The 15168-nt window shown below is 56.7% G+C and overlaps 6 protein-coding genes across 6 annotated transcripts; 2 read left to right on the top strand and 4 right to left on the bottom strand.

Annotated features, from left to right (window-relative positions):
• Positions 1–516: 516 nt before the first annotated feature.
• Positions 517–2355, bottom strand: BDV59DRAFT_208760 (FAD-dependent oxidoreductase; the record flags this gene model as incomplete). The annotated part of the gene is made up of 1 exon (XM_073695269.1): positions 517–2355. Exon 1 carries the CDS (start codon positions 2137–2139, stop codon positions 517–519), a length of 1623 nt encoding a protein of 540 aa, XP_073546852.1. The 5' UTR covers positions 2140–2355.
• An 825-nt stretch (positions 2356–3180) lies between these two features.
• Positions 3181–6980, bottom strand: BDV59DRAFT_193956 (F-box domain protein; the record flags this gene model as incomplete). Its single annotated transcript, XM_073692319.1, has 6 exons — positions 3181–3573; positions 3645–3824; positions 3960–4207; positions 4416–4639; positions 5267–6586; positions 6661–6980. 6 exons carry the CDS (start codon positions 6978–6980, stop codon positions 3181–3183), a joined length of 2685 nt encoding a protein of 894 aa, XP_073546851.1.
• Positions 6981–7782: 802 nt separating this feature from the next.
• On the top strand, positions 7783–10823 carry BDV59DRAFT_193955 (UPF0047-domain-containing protein; the record flags this gene model as incomplete). Its single annotated transcript, XM_073692318.1, has 9 exons — positions 7783–8011; positions 8062–8314; positions 8368–8444; positions 8574–8578; positions 9007–9404; positions 9474–9801; positions 9857–9912; positions 10296–10590; positions 10665–10823. The coding sequence occupies 9 exons, from the start codon at positions 7783–7785 to the stop codon at positions 10821–10823; spliced, it is 1800 nt and encodes a 599-aa protein (XP_073546850.1).
• A 127-nt stretch (positions 10824–10950) lies between these two features.
• On the bottom strand, positions 10951–11950 carry BDV59DRAFT_180813 (zinc-finger domain-containing protein). Its single transcript, XM_073690126.1, has 3 exons — positions 11550–11950; positions 11289–11456; positions 10951–11215 (listed from the first exon to the last, which is right to left on the bottom strand). Exons 1-3 carry the CDS (start codon positions 11889–11891, stop codon positions 11087–11089), a joined length of 639 nt encoding a protein of 212 aa, XP_073546849.1. The 5' UTR covers positions 11892–11950; the 3' UTR covers positions 10951–11086.
• Positions 11951–12125: 175 nt separating this feature from the next.
• Positions 12126–13503, top strand: BDV59DRAFT_180812 (uncharacterized protein). Its single transcript, XM_073690125.1, has 3 exons — positions 12126–12266; positions 12327–12707; positions 12764–13503. Exons 1-3 carry the CDS (start codon positions 12213–12215, stop codon positions 13010–13012), a joined length of 684 nt encoding a protein of 227 aa, XP_073546848.1. The 5' UTR covers positions 12126–12212; the 3' UTR covers positions 13013–13503.
• Positions 13504–13939: 436 nt separating this feature from the next.
• Positions 13940–15105, bottom strand: BDV59DRAFT_180811 (putative dephospho-CoA kinase). Its single transcript, XM_073690124.1, has 2 exons — positions 15050–15105; positions 13940–14993 (listed from the first exon to the last, which is right to left on the bottom strand). Exon 2 carries the CDS (start codon positions 14908–14910, stop codon positions 14092–14094), a length of 819 nt encoding a protein of 272 aa, XP_073546847.1. The 5' UTR covers positions 14911–14993; positions 15050–15105; the 3' UTR covers positions 13940–14091.
• Positions 15106–15168: the final 63 nt, after the last annotated feature.

The raw sequence follows: 15168 nt of genomic DNA, 5'->3' as shown, positions 1-15168 counted from the left end.
TGGATAATGTTGAAAAGGACAACATCGCTAACATCCATAGTTCAAATTAGAATTCACATATGGGGCTTGTGGACTGTGGCACTACTATGACGTATTCCAGTATATCATGCTAACCGATGGCCCACCCAGATGACATGTAGAGCTCCTCATGAGTGCCCGTCTGGACAAGAGATTGAGATTTCTGACTTCGATGTGCAAGTCTACTTGCACGCACACATATTTGTGTGTGGATGTATGCAATTCAGTTATGAACATAAGGGGATCGTTGGCAACAAGAGCTCTATGGAGCTGCCCGATGTATGAGATCATATACCTTACAGGCCTGCCATTAACTTTCATGTTTGCTCGTGCATTGGGCCCATCTGTCAATGTACTCTTCGTTATCTTATCTGTTTTCCTCTACTTTTCTTTGGCCGGGACTAGATGGTCTCGACGAGAAAATACCAAATGCATATGCTTAGTTCATAAGTAGTAAACTAACTAGCCTCCTGCCTTTCCTGCATCACTGGCGAAAAATCATTTTACTGGCTCCAAATTTGACTTCGCTGGCCCTTCAATGCACACCCCGTCGCAGCTGAAACGACTCCCGTGGACAGGACAATCCCAGCTCTTCTCGGTATCATTCCATGTCAGCATACCCTTCATATGAGGGCATACTGCGCTGAGCTGATGCGCCTTTCCGGCTTCGTCCTTGTACACCGCGACAGGACCAGCAGAGAAGGCTTTGTTGAGAACACCACCGGTGCCAACAGCAAGGTCCTCAATATCCTTGATATCGGACTGGAGATACCGCTTGTACTGGGCGTTGATCTGCAGATCATGTTTAAGCATGCTGGGCATGGCTTTTGTGATACTCGCCAATCGGCTCGGGTTATACAGCGCAGCCCAGGGATTCTCGCGGCCGTCGATCTCATCCGCGATCAGCTTCCCAGCCAGAACACCGTGAGTCAGCCCGTTACCGCTATCTCCAGTGACCGTGTAGGTATTGCTGGTACCCTGATTCTTCCCGATGAATGCCATGTAGTCCACCGGCTCAAAGACCTGCCCGCTCCATCTATAGTCGGTGGTGCCGGCTTGGGGGAACCGTTCGCGTACCCAGGCCTCTAATTCCTCGAATCGACCACCTGTCTGCTCCTGTCCCACTTTATGGTCGCACCCTCCCACAATCAGATAGTCATCCTCCTCGTTGCATGCCGTCAGCCGGACGTATTTATACGCCTCGGCCGTATCATACAGCAGACAATCCTCGATCGACCCCTTCGGCACACGGACAGCAATGCAATACGTCCGCATATACTCCATCTCAGCAATAATGCTCAGCTTCTGGATCGGAACGCAAGTAGCCATTACGGCCGCGCCACAGCGCACCTTATGGCCATCCGCGGTCTGGACATAAACCCCGTTTTGCCCCTCTTCGATAGTTGCCATGCGCGCATGCGTATAACACTCGAACTTCGGATGCCCGGTCAGCCATGCCAACACCCCCAGGAGATACTTGGTCGGATGGAAAGTGGCTTGGCCCGCGAAAACGGCCGCATCGCGCTGATCCGGGCCGCGGTCATCCCAGCCTTTCACGGCGTATCTCTCCCGGAACGACACGTCCAGGCCCAACTCATGCGCCAGCTTGGCTTCCGAGCGGAGCATGCTCACATCCCTATCGTGGTCCCGCAGAGTGTCGGCCCCGTCCCGCGGAAACTGGGAGATCATGTAGGCAGGCAGGTACCGGAACTCGCAGTCGATGGCGAGCTTTTTGACGATGTCGGCCACGCGGTCAATGGCCCAGGTGTGGCTGTCCGCGGCGAATTGGGCGTGCTCGTGGCCATGTTTCTCTTTGATGTTGATGTAGCCGTCGTCTAGCGCGTTGGAGAGATGCCCGCTTGTGCGTCCGGATTCGCCGGAGAGGACGTTTCGCGCTTCCAGCATGGTGACTTGCTTACCGCGCGTGACGAGCTCGTATGCCGTTGAGATGCCGACGACCCCGGAACCGATGATGCACACATCTGTGTTGTCGATGTCGTGGTCTAGCTGCGGGTAGTGTGGGTAGTTGCTGTAGGGCATCTGGTGGACCCAGACCGGGTCTGTTTCTCCAGACGTGTGCATGAAGTGTTGTTCGTGGGATCGGTTGCGGTTGATGGACATGGTGAGCTGGTGGGTACGTGTGGTACTGCCGTGTCTGGGTAGCTTGAAGTAGTGGGAGGATGGCAAAGGGTATCGCAACTGAGATTGAGGGGTAAATGAGGTGTAGACAGTCGTTTGAGCGAAGGCATGAACAGTTACTTTTCTAGAATTTGTAGCACTAGATGATGTCTAGACCGTCCGTACCTAGGTACATATCTTGGCGGTCTACAACAATCGACTATAACAGAGCATCACCATGACATATGCAATTCTGTCTGCTTCACGATTCAATGGCTATACCTTCCATTCCCAGGTCGTAAGATAAACAGCGTATGTACGACAAGCCACAGGTGACATACTTGGTGCGTCATGTGGCTGGCCAATAACCCGATTCAAATGCCGACGGGAATAGCATCCGTATATCTGGAACGGGGCAATGATATCATGTTAGGTGAAACCACACTCATGGCTAACGTTTCTCTAGATATACCGATCTCCGAAATCGTAATTGTTCGTTCATACAACGCGATCATGGGTTGGACTTCACGAACCATACGCCAGATAAGATTAGATTGTGGGAGACTCCTGTGATGATCTTCGCGAAACATGGTCATTGTACGAAAGGCCGTATGAGCAATAAGTCGAGTTGCTCAAAGCACTTGTTGGTTTGTAGTTCGCAGGGCGACAAATATGGACATATAATGTAGACGTTCCTCGAGGTAAAGGCTATCCTCGTGGCTAGAAATATCGATACATCCTGCATCTCTTGTACTATAGCATGAATATCGCTCTAATGTAGAGCCCAAAAATCTGAGAATTACCCCACTCCAGAGGCTCACAATCCACAGCAGAAATATCTATACCTCCTGTATAGACTCCCCTCGTGGGAATGGGAATGGTCGAATGGATGCCGGCTGATAGACGGGATGAGCAACGATGGTAAATCGCCCAGGACTTTACTGATATCTACCTCTCCTATTCCATCTAAGGTTTCCTATCTACTTGCAGGCCACCATGTTCACCAACTAGATATCGACAACACCTGCGTAGAAACAACCAGACCTAGCAAGCATCCCCCACTACCAAAGCAGCCACATCATGACTCCTCAGCTTCACACTAAGCTTCTCCGACACACACCCCATATCCTCCCCCGTCCACGCATCCGTAACCCTGTAGCCGCCCGCACGACGCCCCTGCAATTCCGGGATCTCCTTCCAGACCGCCGTGCGCGTCCTGGTCGCCCCCTCAGAATTCAGCATCAGCACCAGCGTCCCCTTCAACGTCGCCGACGGGCCAGACCAGTACTCCGCCGGATGGGCAGGATCAAACGTCCAATCGGCATTATAACCCCATTTATACGGGTACGCCGGACGACCGACGCGCGGATCCTGGTGGAAATCCAGCAAGTACTTATTCTTCAGCACGGCCAGGTGCTCCTCATCGATCGAATCCAGCTATCTCAGCTCCCCCAGCTTAGCTTCACGACGCAGAAAGCAAACAACGCAACAGGGGCCCATCCACTCACCGGAGTCCCGATGATCAGAGGCGCCTTCATCGCCGCCCACAGCGCAAAATGCGCCCTGTTCTCCGCCAGCGTCAGATTCCCGTTGCCGACCTCGAGCATGTCCGGGTCCGGGTAGCCCCAGAACCCGGCGTGGTTCATCATGAAGCTGTTCTCGTTGGCAATCTCGGCGATGCGCGTCCACTCCGCTGGATGTACACATGTCCTCTTAGTAGATGCTCACCAGGGGCACAGGGAGGGGAGGGGCATGCTATGCATACGCGTGATGTCGCCCGACATGCGCCACGAATTCCCCGTCTCGTTGCCCCACGCGTTCACGTCAGCCTGGCCCCAGTCGCACAGCGAGTACAGGATCGTCCGGTTGACGCGGAGGAGGGCATCACGCATCGCGCGGTACCGCTGCGCGGTGCGGGACTGGCTCCAGTCGTAGCCCGGCGGCGCCGGGTTCGTGAGTCCCGGACAGGTGCCATTGGGGTAGGTGGTGGCGCCATTGGACGCGTCGGGCAAGCAGTAGGTGTACGTATCGGTCCAGTTTTGGGGCACGCCGCAGTTGTCGTATTTCAGGTCTAGATGGGGGGCGCGCAGTCAAGACGGTGTGTGAGGGACGGGGAGGGACAGGGTGGTGTACATACAGTCAATACCCCATTCTGCGAAGGCCTGCGCGTCGATCTTCTCGTACCCCAAGCTGGCCGGGTATCCGGCGCAGGTTGTTTCGCCGGCGCCTGTGGTGGTTAGCGATTTGCGGTGGAGGAGATGGCCGGGTCAGCGACATACTGCTGTAGATTCCGACCTTCAGGCCGAGGTCGTGGATTTGAGACGCGACGCCCGAGATTCCGTCGGGGAATTTAGCCGGGTCTGGGATGATGCGTTTGGTGTCGGGGTCTCGGTGTGTCTTGATGGACCAGCAATCGTCGACTAGGTCCGGGTTAGTGCATAGGGCTGGTGGTATGGGGGTGTTCAGCGGGGATGGCACTGTTGATGTATTCGTAGCCGAGGTCCTTAAGCCCCAGGCTTACCACCTGCTTTGCGGCAGTGATGATCTTCGTCGCGTCAATGTCGCAGGCAAACGCATTCCACGAGTTCCAGCCTAAAGCCGGGAGGCGGCCCTGTCATGGTCAGCTAGACGCCGGCGGAGAGGGAACAGGACGCCATACAACGCCGTCGGGTCTCACGAGGGCATTGGCCTGGTGGAACAGGGACAACGATGTGACGAGGACCAGATATTTGCTCATATTGGATGCCATTGAGCCATTCTTGTGCTACAGTGGTGTAAGCAAACGGGGGTATTTATAGACGCCACGCGCGGGGGAATCAATTCGTCAAGCTTTCACCAAACCCCTGGACGGGATCCAAAGGGAAAGGCGCTGCAGATCATGTCACTGTTGCACGCTCCGGCGGGGGATGTTGGTGTTTGAGATCCGTGTCGGATGAGGAAATGCGGAGTTGGATGTCCTGCGGCCTTGCCTCCTACCGGTGCAGGTACCAGTTACAAGAGACTGATATCGTATCAGACAGAATATCCCGAATCAATTGCCTGCTATCTGAATGTAGGCCAGGGTATATATAATTCATCATGACATTACACCATATTCATAAACCTCCACGATCAGGAATTTTCAGCCTACCGCCACAGGTCCTGACGGCTCTCGCGTCTCCATCCGCCACTACTACGAGGCCGTTCATTTTCCACGGGCACGGCCAGGAACCCGCCAAAACCGTTCCCAACCAATACACTCTTCCGGGCATCGCCGCCCCAGGACCGGCCGAGCTGGGCGTCGTGCAAGCTCACGGGCCGCGTGGTGCTGTCTCGGCGGCCGCGCGTGGCCGGGGGCTCGTACGGAGTAAAGTTCCACTCCAGTTCATCCAATCCCTTGCTGTAGACATTAAGCGGTTGGGTCAGGACGCCACCAAGCTGGGGTCCGCTCTCGCCGCCGCCAAAAAGGCGCGGCGGGGGCGCGAGTAACAGTGTCTCCGGGAAGTTGGAATCACGCACGTAAAGGTCTCGGAGAGCGGGGAGCGTGTTGGACACCAAGGAAGACACTAGGTATGTGTAGTATGAGGGAGCGACGGGAGGAAGCCCATATGACCCCGAAGCGGAGGTGATCTCATAGTGGAATAATTCAAGGGACCTCGACGCCAGCGGGGGCACCTTGTCGGCGGGGAAAGACCGCGTGACTTCTTGAACCACCAGCAGGGCACGCAGCCGGGGAGTCGCGGCGAGGATTCGATGCAAAGTCGCCGGATGGACACCCGTGGCGGACAATGTCAGAGACACCAGGGCATTACGGTGCGAGGAGTGCGAGAAATAGCCGGCAAGCCCGCTTGCCGTGACATTAGGGGTATCTCGGAGGGTGAGCCGTTGTACGGCCGGGAAGGGAGGAAGAGACTGGGAGGGAGCTAAGGAGGGGTCGTCCAACCAGGGAAGGTCACTCAAGGTTAGATCCCGGAGCCGAGGGAACGAGCCCAGGCCAAATCGCAGGGTGTTGGGCTCAATATGGAGGCCCGAGAGTTCCAGGACCTCTAGGTTCACCCACAGATGCGAGGAGGGAATCTGCGAGAAAGTGCCTTCGGCCCCATGACGGTAGCTCATCCGGCGGATATCCGGACAGCGTGCCATGAGCTCTTGCTTCAGAGCCAAACAGGATTGGTCGTCACTGTATATGCCTGCGGGGAGGTCGACGTAACGTAGATTGGGTAGGACCGAGACGGTGCGAGCGATGTCGGCCTTGCTGGCCTCGCGGGTCATATAGGGCATGCGGAGCGATAACACGAGATTCCCCAGTCCCTGGGAGAGTCGAACGGATCGCATGAAGAGGTTGAGGCGGACCTGAGGCGCATCAATGGGGTCGCCATTGCGATCGAAGAAGGAGCGCCGTTTCCGTTTGGCGGCCAGTTCGACTTCGAGTTCGCAGTAGTGGACAGGGTCGATGCGGACGTGGGAGTAGCTGCGGGAATGAAGAGAGGGCGTCAGTTAACTCAGATGGGCCATCCTGGCGAACCGAGGGAAGAAAATCCTTACAGCAATTCGCGTGCTTCGGGAAACCAGCGCTTGCATGCCAACGCACAGTGGGCGAGGTCGCGCATATCACAAAGCATGCAGCCATCATCGGTCATGGACTCCTCTGAGGTATCGTAACTGGTATCGACGGCATGGGGACAGACGGCGGCAAAAATGCGTCGAAGCACAGGAGGTGGCAGCTTCTTAGTACAGTCCGGGCCGGAGGGAGGTAACGGAGGCAGAGGGTCATGGGAGTCGATGCGGAGATCAAAGGAGGAGCCGTTTCTCCCCGCACGGGAGCGACTCTTGGAGCGTTTGCGAAGACGGCTTAGAAAACGCATGATGAATTGAGGGAAGGCATGAGAGGGAGAGGAGAGAGGAGACAGAAGAGAAGATGGAGAAAGAGAGGAGTGGGGAGGGGGAAGGATGAGGATGATGAATCCTTTATGCGACGCGACGATTGTTGTTCTGCTGCGTCTACCCGCCGCGGCTGCCCGTTTAGGCCAACCCTTCGGCCTCGTCTGCGCCTGCCAGTCTGGAGATGTACGGAGTGCGAGACCCTGTTCCTTCCTCTTCCTGTTTCGGCTCCTGCTCCTGCTCCTGCTGCAGACGGCGATCGGCTCTCAACGCTCTCCGTCTCCCGCCCCGGTGGTTGGGTATTTTTATCGACCTATCAGTCTCCACCCAAAGGTCATTGCCAAGCGGCGGGCGTTTCATCCTGGCGGTTGGAGGCGCTTCTCCCTTTAGGGTTCGTGTCGTGTGTTCACGCCGTCAGGAGATGGTTATGGGCCAGTCATGGCGAATTGCTCTACCTGGATTAATATCGAGGGCTCTGGAATATATTCCGGAGTAAGCTGGAGTACTGTCAGGCCGTATGAACTCTCTGGCTGTATGAAGTCATCAGGTACTCGTTCAAGCACAAACAGGAATGGATCGATCCAGTTGAACCAAGGGATCTAGAGAGCCATGTCCTATCGACCCGAGTAGATTCTTGACATTATCAACATGAACATGGTGGCTCAATCAGATCCGGTTGCCGGGTTGACATCATCTTCATGACATCATCCGTAGTGATCTATATAGCTATCGGACGAACGACATCAACAAACAGCCTCGCGGATCATTCCCTCTCTATCGATAACAATGGCAGACGACATCCCCACCGAAGATTTCCCTCTTCCGAATCCCCATCACAGCTCATTCGACGAACGCTGGAGACACCGCCCGCCGTATAGAATCCAGACTCCCGAGGAATTCGGCCCCGTGAAATGGGAGGGACACTGTCACTGCGGACATGTGTCTTTCAAGATCAACCGGGAGAGGCCGTTAAAGACCAAGTTTTGTCACTGTCAGGGCTGTCAGTTGCTACATGGTACGTGCGTTGCGATCCCATCGCCGAGGTCAACCCTAACCGTCTGTTAGGTGCGCCGTTTCAATGGGCGGCGATCTTCCATAAATCAGACATCAGCTTCTGCAACGGCTCCAAGGGTCTTTCATTCTTCTCCTCGTCCGAGATGACCACGCATTACACCAATCCCACCAAAGTGTCGTGTGCGTTCTGTCATACCCCCATCATGGATGAAGGACGCAACGTATGTCTCCTCTTCCCGCCATCCGTGGACCGGGGGAGGTTCCCGGAGGAACAACACCGCTGGAGGGAGGCGTTCGCAGTCGAGTAAGCCGTTCCGTTCATCTTCAAACCATGCCGTGCTTACTGACCAGCTCCAGTTGCCACATCTTCTACAGCAGCCGCGTCGTCGATATCCCGGACGGGAAACCCAAATGGTCTGGACTAGATGGAAGTAGTCAGCTACTAGACGGCCCAGATCCGCATGGATAAAAATCTTGTATGCATCCTCGTTTGGTAAATAGACCTAGAGAAACCCTACCAATAGCAGAACAACCCCCGAGCATGCTCCGATGATCGACATCAGCCCAGGTGATTCCAGTGCAGACTTAGCGTTATCCCTGCAAGCCACCCCCAGTCGACCGATCACCCTGAACTATCGATCGCAAACCCGACTACTGCGAGTAGACAAACAGAACGCCCATCTGGTGATCGTCCGTACGGATCTGCCTTAGCCCGGACTCTGCACCTTGTGACTCGACGCTCATCCTCCCGAGGAGCGGGTCAAGAATGCGCAGCCAGCCCAGTGGTTCAGGGTCGACTGACTACGGGCCATGGAATTTACCTCCGCATGTGCCCCTGGCGGGCGCCCCGATGATGGCATAAAGGGGGGAAGGAAGGCACCCCCAACAGAGGGCGACTCCTATACACTGCGTGTACAATCGTGACCACCAAACCACGCAAACAACATGCGTTTCACGTCCAAACCCCTCGTGGTGGCCCTCTTCGCGGCCAGCCAGCCCGCAACCGCCGCAACACGCATCACCGACAACGAAATGAACTCGCTGCTGCACCGAGGCGGCGCCGAGCTGGCCGATCGATACGCCCCGATGTGGTTCTTCGGCGAGTGGGACAACCACCACCCCTGTTACCCGACCTGGGCCTTTAGCGGCTCGCCCTCCGCGCCGGACGTATACGACGACGCCCACAAGACGCCACCCGCGAAGCAGTGCGAGTACCCCGACGTCGGGTGCCGTTGTCGCAACCCCGGTGTGGACCGCGGCCATGCAGGCCCGGCGTTTCCGATCTACTATACCTATCAGAAGTGCAACGACACGGAGGTGCGCGTCGTGTACAACCTGTTCTATGAGAAGGACGGGGCCGAGGTGCTGGACATCATCGACACCGGTCATGACTAGTGAGTGCTCCGCTCTGTCCTAGCCTGTCCCTCTCCTCTTGCGCCGAGCGCACGGCTAAGTGAGCGTAGTGACTGGGAGCGGGTGATTGTCATCCACTCGCGCGACGAGGATAACATGTGGGCGCCGTCGCGGGCGTTGCTCTCCTCCCACAGCGGCTACCATAGTCTCGCCTGGGCCGATATCCACAATACCCTCTCCACGGACGAGGTCCATAGCACAGGGAGTAAGCCCGCCGAGGGCGGCAAGGATCGGGACCATCCGAAGGTGTATGTTGCGTGGTCGAAACATGCGCAATTCGACACGACCAACACGCTCTGGGTTGGACCGATTGCGCAGTCCACCGACAACGCCTTCCGCAGTGACGACTGGTGGCATTATGTCGACCGGAAGAACTATGTGAGAGCCTCCCCCATATGTTGTGGAATCGTGCCAGTTCGACTGACTTGGGCAGATCCAATCCGACAATTCCACCCAGGCTGGACAAGCCTTGGGACGCGCCGACTGGGGGTCTGCGACGAGTAATCCACCGTCTGTACAGGAGAAGGTGTGTTCTGCGCCGTAGGGAGCGCAATTGGTGTGGCATCGCGTGGTAGTAAATAGCAGTATATAGGCAAATGGTATCGACCTCTGGCGTTGCGAGGATTTGTAAGACCGCGTTGGAGTCGGGCGCAAAATGACGTCGTCGCCATTCCCCGCCATCAACCAACCCTCTTCAACTCTCTCCACAACCAAATCGCGATCAATACAGGATAGACCGGCTGCGCGTTCCAAGGTAATGAAAAGACTGACTGCGACCATCATGCCCTCTCCGTCCACTTCCTCCCGCCCAACAATCCTCACTAATCCCCCACCACCACCACCACACAACAACCAAACTAACACCACCACAGCCCACACAACCCAAACAAGATGTCCTGGTTCCAGAAGAACTTCACCCTCCCCGCTCGCTCCCGCGGCTCCTACCTGATCACCGACCATGTCCTGTCGGAGGTGCCCGAGATCCGCGACTACAAGGTCGGCATGCTGAACCTGTTCGTGCAACACACCAGCTGTGCGCTGTCGCTCAACGAGAACTGGGACGACGACGTGCGCGCCGACATGAGCGACGCGCTCGACCGCATCGCTCCGTACGACCGCAAGGGTAATCTCTACCGACACTCTGCCGAGGGCGAAGACGACATGCCGGTATTTCCCCCCCCCCCCCCCCCCCACTCCCACGAGCGGGATGAGATCAGGAACGAACGACGCTGACCCATCAGGCTCATATCAAATCCGCCCTCATTGGCGCGTCCGTCAACATCCCCATCTCCAACGGCCGCCTGGCGACCGGCACCTGGCAGGGAATCTGGTACCTCGAGTTCCGGACGAGTCGGCACGCGAGAAAGGTGGTGGCCACGATCCAGGGCGAGAAGGCCTGACTAGCTGAGGGCAGGGGGAATCTATAGTCTAGAAGGATGTCTACTCGGGGCGGATCATAGCGCGGGAGTAATCCGCATAGATCGTTTCATCGGGAGGAGGTGATAGAGCTAGCTATAACACATCCATGACTGAAAGGGATCCTTTTATTCTAGCAGCTCGTGGTTCTGGTACACTCTGTACAAACCCCCATGAACCTGGGGTGAGGAGATATAAAATAAGACAAGTCATCAACGCCAAAAAACAATGCTCTCTCGCTCACTGTCTACCGCTGCTCCAGTCCGCCCTCGGTGACCCGCTGGGTCTCGTTCACCTCGGCGGCATCGCCGACGGGCTTGAGCGGGTAGCTGGTGGCGGGGAGGGACTCGAGGTACGCACGGTGCTGCTCCTGGGCCTGTTCATCGTCAGTATACCGTGCCTACCGGCTCTCGGCTGCATCAGTCATATCGAGACGCGGGGGCACTCACGAAAGGAAGACCACAGTAGCCGCAGGTGGCGATCTCGGGCTTGTCGGTGTTGATGAAGATCTTAGGATGTCCGAGGGGACCGCCACCGCCGTCACAGCTGACGACGCGCTTCTTCGTCCAGCGGACGGGCTGCTTGTGGATGAGCTCGATAGCAGCCATGGGTTGGGGCTGGAGCAAGGTAGGTAGGTTAGCACGAGGTCTGCCGTCCGCAAGCATCCCCCCAGGATGCAATGCAATCCCGAGGATGCCGGTCTAACGCACCTGCAGGTCCATTATCGTCTGCTCAAAACGAGGGCCGGTCATGGCCTTCTCTCTCGGCTGCTGGCTGGCAGCCCAGGTGCGGGCACGGTTGGGCGCCTGGAGATGGCGGGTGCGCTCGCCAGCCTCGGGCTCCTCCTGGAGGGCGTAGTCCCACGAGCCCATCGAGTCGACCGGGGTGGCGTTGGTCGCGGAGACATTGGGGGTCGCGGCGGGCGGCTGAGGGTCGTTGGGTTGCATGCGGTTCTCCGAGAAGCGAGGCACAGTGGTGGAGTAGCCGGCGCGGGCGACGAACCGCGCGGCGGAGAAAGTCGCCAGACGGCTTCGGGCGAGGGGCAGCATCATGCAGGTTGGCAATTGGGATGCCTGGGATGCGGGAGATCGAGGTGGGTGGGAAGAGGACGGTTGACGGGAGAGGGCGGAGGGAGGAAGTTGGATTCAAGGGTGAGGTTTGCGGCAGTCCGCAGCGCCGCTTGGGCGGCCAATCGGCTGCGCTCCTGCGCTTGTTCTGCCGCCGGCGAATTCTACCGCCTCTGGTTTTTTATCGACACTCGCTTTGTTTAATGTCATAAGTCGTCGGCCTATCCTTAATCTTTAATTAGTTTTTTTTCTTTTGGCGGTTGATTCATTATCTGAAGCACAGACGACCGTGTCGCCACTGCCATCATGTCCGGCGCCAAAGGGGAGAAGACGATGTCTTCGCGGCTTCTCACAATGAAGGTACGACCGCCCATCGGTTGAAACCATTCACTCTCATCGTGGATGCTCACAGCTCCCCAGTTCATGCAACGAGCCGCAGCAACTGCCGCAGCCAAAGAATCTCCACAGAGCGCCTCGGCCGCAGAATCAACGACCCCCACCCCAAAACGACAACGACTTTCGCCGGCCCAGAGTCCCGCTGGCGCAGCTTCGTCGGATCTGGAAGCCATATCGGCTGCCCTCGCTGCCGAGGAAGATAAACGACGAGAAGCAGTTTCTCGGCAGGCCGCGGAGGCGGGTGAGACAGAATGGGTGCTCGATTACGGTGCTGGGACAGCTGGAGTGCAGTTCGCTACACAGCCGGTGGTGGTTGCGGCGGATTCGTTGGACGCAGACGATGATAATATGTTAGTTGGTGGCCGACAAGTTTACGGGAATTTCAAGCGGAAGAAGACGAACGAGGTGGGCTTCACACGAGGCTTGAGGTTATTGTGAATTGGTATGCTAACGAGATCTAGACACAGCAACGAACGGAGGAATCTAATCGAGACGAAGATGATGAAGACGACGATGACGATGACGGCGAGGATGATGTTGACTCGATGATTAATAAAGCAAAAGCAAAAGCGTCCAACAAAAAGGAAAAGAACAGGCAACAATCCAGGAAGGTCAAGTTGTCCCAACTCTCGAGTATATCGGGCGGACGTCAGGGGTCAGTCGGCGGCGGCGGCGGCGGGAAATCGCAAAAGAAACGGAAGCACAAATAAGTCCAGCAATGCGTGAATTGGTGAGGTAATTTCTCTATGACTGCTTGTACACCGGAACAGACGATATTTCAACCGATCTCATTATCGGATGACTGGCGGACAACGACACCCCCTTTGTGTATATCAACTTCTTCGATCACGATGGTCGGATCATTGTCGAGATCAATGTCTCGCACTCTATGCTCATGGATCCCGATTCTGGACGCCGAGGGAGCATTCGACATGAAACTCGTCCGCACCTCTACCGACCGCCGATCGGCCCACGGGGTTATGGAGGCCTTGTTCTCGAGGTGGGAGGTTTTAGCCGGTGATTTTAGGATCCCTCGGATGGAAAGCTGCGCCGTCTTGGAACGGAGGGAGCTCTTATATGATTCCGTTATCTACCGGAGTCATTCTCAATCCACCGCGCATGAGCGACCAGATTCCCGGTAGATATGTCTCACGTACCTCTCGAAATTTAGACGATTCTAAATATACACAATTAGCTGGACATCAAACCGCCGTTTCACATATCAAAAGATCGGTGCCCTACCAATGGAATTCCTCTTGTAGCTTCCGAAAGATTCTCTCATTGACAACTGCGAGTGCACTCTCTGGGGAAGCGACACGCGCTTCCCAGGGGCTCTGCCTGCTGATGCCGTCTGCACTTGTACTAAGCGCGGTTTCTCTGTCTCCAGCCGCTCGATGGTGGCATTGCGCGATATGTCATTGCAGGGGCAGAACAACATCATGTAGGGCCGGAGAGTTTACAGGAGCGAAAGGCTGGCTCTCAAGGACATGAGGGTCTTATTGACAAGCTCTCCCCCGTTTGGGGGACGTGACCGAGATGATGTATAAGATTGTGAGAGATCCGAAAAGTATACTCCAGAGGCAACTGGCTCTGCACATCATCCATAGTACGGGGGAACTTGCGTATCTCGAAGAGACTTCCAAACTGGATCGACGTTGACCGATGGGGCTTCTACATGTCTCCGCCATTAATCCGTTCCATGGTATAAAGCAATCTATACACAAACCCAACGAGCAGCTGCTCCGCAAACGCCCTCACCACCAAAACACATAAAACGAAAAGTAACCCCCTACAGCTTCGCTTTCTCCTCCTTCTCCTTCCTCTCCCAACTCCTCTGGGTCATATAATTGACCGCCATATTCCACGCAGTCACGCCAACCCCCAACGGCGGCGTCAACAGCAGCAGCCATGCCCACCACTTCGGGCTCATCGCGCTGATCGTGCGCACCGCCTTCTGCACCTCCTTCTCCAAATCCTCCTTGTCGCCGTCATTCCACACGATGACGCCGCGCGCCGTCGCCGTACCCCGAAACGTCGCCTTCTCCACCTTCCCCTTGACGTCGCCCTGGCTGCGCACGCGGTTCTCGGCATCCTCAGCGGACAGGTGCGGGTCGCGCGCGCGCAGCCGGGCCATCTGCACTGCCGGGTCCGACACGCCGACGACAACGACGGAGCCGCAGATGACGTCCATGCCGCTCTCGAAGAGCAGCGGCACGTCGAGCACGACGGCCCAGTACCCGCGGAGATAGTAGTACAGTAGCGACTTGTAGACCTCCCAGCGTACGGCAGGATGCACGATCTTGTTGAGGATCATGCGGTCGCGCTTGCGCTCGTCGCTCGTGCCGAACACGCGGCGTCCGAGCGCCGGGCGGTTCAGCGCCCGCCGACTGCCGGTTGGGTCATCGGGGCTCGCGGGGAGGAGCAGATCGGGCGTGCTGGGCCCGAAGTAGTTGACGATGGCCTTGTAGCCTGGCGTGCCGGGTTCGACGACCTTGCGGGCGAGGATGTCGGTGTCGATGATGGGGATGGAGTACGGCGGCGAGGAGAGGATGGAGGAGACGGTGGATTTGCCGGTGGCAATTGAGCCGGTGAGCCCAATGATGAGCATTTTATCGGTTCGTGAGTGTCCTGGCTGCTGCACTAGGCGGGCGTTTCGCCACGGTGAGGCGGATTCGGAGGTTGGTGCTACGGCTGCGGGATCAAAGTTAATATCTCTGCTTATAAGAAGAAATGGAGGAGCACTGTACCTGTGTATGAGGCGTTATATAGGGTTGGGATCGCAGACAGGAGGTATGTCTGGGCAGGAGAGGGTGATGGAGAGAATCGGAGATGCGGGGAGAGCTCACTTTCCGTCGGGCGAACCTCG

This window comes from Aspergillus ambiguus (assembly GCF_047715705.1).
Source record: "Aspergillus ambiguus strain CBS 117.58 unplaced genomic scaffold BDV59scaffold_21, whole genome shotgun sequence".
NCBI lineage: Eukaryota > Fungi > Ascomycota > Eurotiomycetes > Eurotiales > Aspergillaceae > Aspergillus > Aspergillus ambiguus.
This window is presented reverse-complemented; position numbering and strand designations above follow the sequence as displayed.

What these genes read in the sequence shown, in the direction of transcription:
- BDV59DRAFT_180813 (XM_073690126.1), bottom strand. Translation starts at nt 11,891, where the DNA reads ATGATGCTGCCCCTCGCCCGAAGCCGTCTGGCGACTTTCTCCGCCGCG. An exon ending in AGACGATAATGGACCTGCAG is followed by an intron (nt 11,457 to 11,549) that starts GTGCGTTAGACC and finishes ACCTTGCTCCAG; the next exon opens with CCCCAACCCATGGCTGCTAT. An exon ending in GCTACTGTGGTCTTCCTTTC is followed by an intron (nt 11,216 to 11,288) that starts GTGAGTGCCCCC and finishes GACGATGAACAG; the next exon opens with GCCCAGGAGCAGCACCGTGC.
- BDV59DRAFT_180812 (XM_073690125.1), top strand. Translation starts at nt 12,213, where the DNA reads ATGTCCGGCGCCAAAGGGGAGAAGACGATGTCTTCGCGGCTTCTCACA. An exon ending in CGCGGCTTCTCACAATGAAG is followed by an intron (nt 12,267 to 12,326) that starts GTACGACCGCCC and finishes ACAGCTCCCCAG; the next exon opens with TTCATGCAACGAGCCGCAGC. An exon ending in AGCGGAAGAAGACGAACGAG is followed by an intron (nt 12,708 to 12,763) that starts GTGGGCTTCACA and finishes AACGAGATCTAG; the next exon opens with ACACAGCAACGAACGGAGGA.
- BDV59DRAFT_180811 (XM_073690124.1), bottom strand. Translation starts at nt 14,910, where the DNA reads ATGCTCATCATTGGGCTCACCGGCTCAATTGCCACCGGCAAATCCACC.